At 38.1% G+C, this 4,609-nt stretch overlaps 1 protein-coding gene across 2 annotated transcripts in view; it reads left to right on the forward strand.

The window, feature by feature from the left end:
- Positions 1 to 4,119, forward strand: part of LOC108762650 (uncharacterized) — a 44,608-nt gene extending 40,489 nt beyond the window's left edge. For both annotated transcript variants that reach the window (XM_018509729.1, XM_018509728.1), the window contains one exon: positions 2,232 to 4,119. In XM_018509729.1, the coding sequence (XP_018365231.1) occupies positions 2,232 to 2,399 (168 nt within the window). In that variant the 3' untranslated portion in view covers positions 2,400 to 4,119. The remainder of the gene's footprint in view (positions 1 to 2,231) is intronic.
- The last annotated feature ends 490 nt before the right edge of the window (positions 4,120 to 4,609 follow it).

Consider the following 4,609-nt stretch of genomic DNA (forward strand, 5'->3'; position numbering starts at 1 on the left):
TGTGTTGTTGTCGATACTTTAATTGTGGAAAACTTTTCAATCCATATAAACACAATTAAGAGAAAATAGTCTTTAAAAATGAATGGTAAAACAGGACACTCCAGCATCCTTTTAAGTTGGTGAAAAAAAAAACAATCTCGATAGTGTTCGCCGAGGATACGCAAAATAGTTGAGGAAACATATTTTAAGCTGGTGAAAAAAAAAACAATCTCGATAGTGTTCGCCGAGGATACGCAAAATAGTTGAGGAAACATGCTAGAACGTGACGCTGTGGTATTTCCCGATGATAAATTTCATATTCATCAAACACGTGAAATAACGGTTATCGAATTTATCACTAGGTATTATTACGTCACGCTCGCTTACCGTCATAATCACGCTGGTGGGTAGCATACGCAGGAAAAATATGATTCTACGATGTAACGGTCGTTAATCTTTTTACTGAGAATACACGTCATGCCCGCCATCGTCACAGACTACAACACCGTATTCTTACGCGTCGGAAGTGCTTTGTTTTTATCATTTACTTTTAATTTCCGCTCGCTTTTTTAACTCGGAAATAGTCACCTAGGGTGTCTTCAGCGGCAAGAAAATGTGAATTGAAAATATTGTTTCGTATATTTTCTTTCTTTTTTGTTAACTATTCTTTACGAATTTTTGTATGCAATTTCATTGAAAATCCACAATAAAAAAGTGTTATACCAATCAACATAAAAAATTTTTAGAAACTATTATAAGCTACTTAACGTGGTTATTTGTTTGATTTGTACTGTTTTGGAAATTGTGATTAAACCTACATCCATTAATATTTTCAAACACTAATAAATCAGAAACAATTATTAAGATACAATAGAATGTTAATAACAGTGATTTTAATTGTAAAAACACTGCAAGTAATTTATGTAGAAAAAATCAAGTGTCTACTCCCAAAGTAGTAGAAGAAGTTAAATTCGTGAAATAGTCTCAAATCTCGAAGGGGAATAACTGTCGGCCGACAAAATCGTCGACGCGTCTCGCGTGAATATGTATGTTGATGCCTCGGGCACACGTTTTCGCGACATTTATCGAGCTGCCTGGAGAGGATTCGCGTTGAGAGCAGACTTTTTTTTGCGAAGGGAAGACTCGGATAGCCACGCACTTATTCTCCAAATGCCTAAAGTAGATACTATTGCGGGTAAACGACGGGGAAGTCGCATAGTTGCCGCGGGGTTTTACGACGACACTGAAAACGTAAAAATCGCAACATGTACATCCGTTTCTTATGCGTTTCGTCAAACGGACTGGTACTGGAATGTGTAATGCGGCTGCTGCTGTCGGAAAGTAACATGTGTCCGCGCGCCAACAGTCAGCCATAAATGTCGTACATGCAATTTTGATGGAGAGCTGGCCTGCATAAAGGACTGCTGCAGGCATGGCCAGCGCCATACTCTAAATCGGCAGCCGCGAGCTTGCTTGTATTATTCTAATGATCTGCCATTGAAATTCGTCGGACTGCGTCCGAAATAATATCATCTCCAGTAATAGCGAAAGTACGAATTAAACGTAAATTATCAAAAAAGCTCTGGGATGTTTTAATTAACACGGATATGCTTTATGGTCATTTTTTCCTAACTAGTTAACTTTTAATTACAAACTGACCAAGGGATTTGGACGAATGGTTTTAGCCGCGCCTTTTTATGTGTATAATAAAATGAAATAACTGTACATTCGGTATAAGAGAAATACTAGCCACAAACATTAAAAAAATATAATTAAAAAGATACTTTATTATTAGTATTCATTTATAATAATATTACTATATTAATGTAATATTATTAATTTGTTACTAAGTTTTTTAGGTTTTTATATACATATATACACGGAAAAAACAATTTTACTGAAGCATCTAAAAATTTAGTTAGGTACAAAAATCAAGCATGAGCAATGCCACAAAAAGATTTTGAGATTATAGCAACACGTTTGAGTCCTGTGTGTGTGCATAATAATTTTAATAGTTAAAAAAAATTATTTTCAGATCTGTACCTAGCTAAATTTTTAGACTCTTCAACAAAAAGCGTTCTTTCCGTGCGTACCATTTTTTATTATATTATATTAAAATTATTATTATTGATGTAATAGCCGGGAATAATGTACTAGAAAAAAACTATAGGAAACTCTTCTCTCGAGTTTCAAGTGTGAGTGCGAGAGTAACGCAGTGATATCGTATCGATCTGCTTGCCGCCCTGTTACAGCTGTACCTGACGTCGAACGTCTCGTCGAGCGACTTCAACATGGGCTACAGTATGACGGGTACGTTGGAGCGCGGCTGCAAGAAGACCAACTCCTTCCAGATGACCCACTTCGCGGTGATACGGCGACGGGACTACGAGAAGGCGTACGAAGACCCGAATCCCACCTAGTGTCCGTCCACACCCACGCTCTCCGAGTGTGGGGATTGCGAGCATTACACGTAGCTGGGGGAGCAAAGGGCCGCCAAGAGGAGCGAGATGCATTTCCGTGTGCGTTCGCATTTGCGCTGGGGGGAGTGCATCCGCCGCTCGATGGATCATTGGGAAGGAATCGCTACTTAGTGCGAGATCGATCACGAAATCCCGAAGCTCCTGGCAGGTCGGCTCAACGAACGTATCCTCGAAGAGATAGCGTTCGATCGCGGATCACCTGTGATCGAGAATCTCTTAGAGAAATATATGTGTACAACATTAGACCGCTAAATCCGCCTGTTTGCGTTTCTCGTTTATTGCAAGCTTCTAAAAGGAGCGTTGAAGACAGAAAATAAATGTGCATAGACATCATCAAGTGAAAAATACGAAGGGAAAGTGGAAGTAAATAAAGAGATGGTAGAAGAATAAATAGAAAAAAAAGGCTAACATCGCGATTCTATATTGAATTATCTACATTTCTCTTAAAAGACATCAGGATGAGAGATAATCAAGATAAAGTGTGAAGAAGGAAACTTTAATTCACATAGAATCAACATTAGCTCGTGATAATAAGAGATCATGGAGATGAAAGGTGGAAGATCAAGATAAAGGATTTTATAAAAAAAAAGGAATGCCGAGAGTTTTAATTCTTACAGGATAAATATTTCTTTTACGAGATTTCCCACAAAATAAACTTATGATGGATCTCTCGCAATAATTGACTTCTTTGAAGATGTATAGCAATATTTTTTTACTCCTAAAATTACGCATATAACGGCATAATTTTTTCATGTATACCCGAACCGTGTGTTTTAAGGCTTAATTAGCGCTCTAATGAACTACACAACGTCTTTCTGTTACCTCAAATTGTCAAGGTACATCATTTTCGCGCGTAATGAAGTTCGAGATCGGACGAGACCTGACAGCGACCTGAAAACGACAGCGACACTTCGAGAAGGTAAGAATGGCCGAAAGCTCGTTATTATCGCGAAACATAGAAACGAAATACCAAAGTCGAGTGGCGGCCCTGCGCAACAGAGCCAAACGTCCAAAGATAGTCCTTAAATTAGATCGAATTAATTAGCTCTTAATGGAAATCGTCGAGCGACGCGTATACCTGTAAGGAAGTGTATACAGAGGGCGACGTTGATCGAGAGGATGCGAAAACTGTTTTACCAAAGTACTAGCACGTAAGTTACTTGCAACTTTCTGCCGGCGATAATCCAAGATCGCAACACACACTCCTTCAACCCACAAGGTACATTGCTTCTCATCGATCGACGCATCAATGGCTGCCGCTGCCTCGTCGAAATTATAATTAGTAAATGATTAACGACTAAAGCTTTTTCTCAATGAATCCACGGCGAATGTCAGCTGTCTAGAGTAGTATTATATGTGCCAATTCTCAAAGCTATCGTTGACGAGCACTGTACCTGACAATTACTACAAAGTCAGAGCGTGCGAATGCGCACGGTGAAAAGCCTGAGACGGACGAAACAATGTTTTCCAACCCCATTTCGCGGCCGGTCGAAAGTTTAAAAGGCGTTTAAAAGAGATCTGTATGGAACCTGGGAGGGATTAACACATTGAAAAAAAGATTAAAATGTCTTTCAGCTTTGTGCGACATTGTTAATCTCGTAAAATGGCATCATCCGGCTTTTATGCTTCAATTCTTTTACGTGTTCACACAAATAAAAACTTTAATTGTAGACAGTACCTATTCGATGTAAATTAAAAATAATATAATCAATATCATAATTTCGCACTCAACAATGTAACTGTTATGTAACATCATGTGTTATATTACATTTGTATTATTCGAATGCGAAATTATAATATTGATGTTATGTTACTTTTAGTTTTTGTCAATTGGATAAATTCTTAGAATATTCAACAATTTTCTTTTGATCACAATATATCAAAATTTGCTTTTAATTCCTTGAAATGCAATTTAATTCTCAAGTACAAAGTTATTCTAAAATGGTATAGAGGAGTTCATCGATTTATACCTTCAATGATCAAGTTCCTTATTTGGCCGGTTTTACCGAGGGTCTATCGCATTTCAGATTTGACGGTTCGCTAGAATGGAAAATTTCATATGGCGGGGCCCGTGTCAGGATGCTGGTGGTTATAAATATCGTTTCGCCGCTGGTCTAAGGCTTTATAGGCAGTATGTAGCTGTAGCGTGT

This window comes from Trachymyrmex cornetzi, unplaced genomic scaffold (assembly GCF_001594075.2).
Source record: "Trachymyrmex cornetzi isolate Tcor2-1 unplaced genomic scaffold, Tcor1.1 scaffold313, whole genome shotgun sequence".
NCBI classification, from domain to species: Eukaryota; Metazoa; Arthropoda; class Insecta; order Hymenoptera; family Formicidae; genus Trachymyrmex; species Trachymyrmex cornetzi.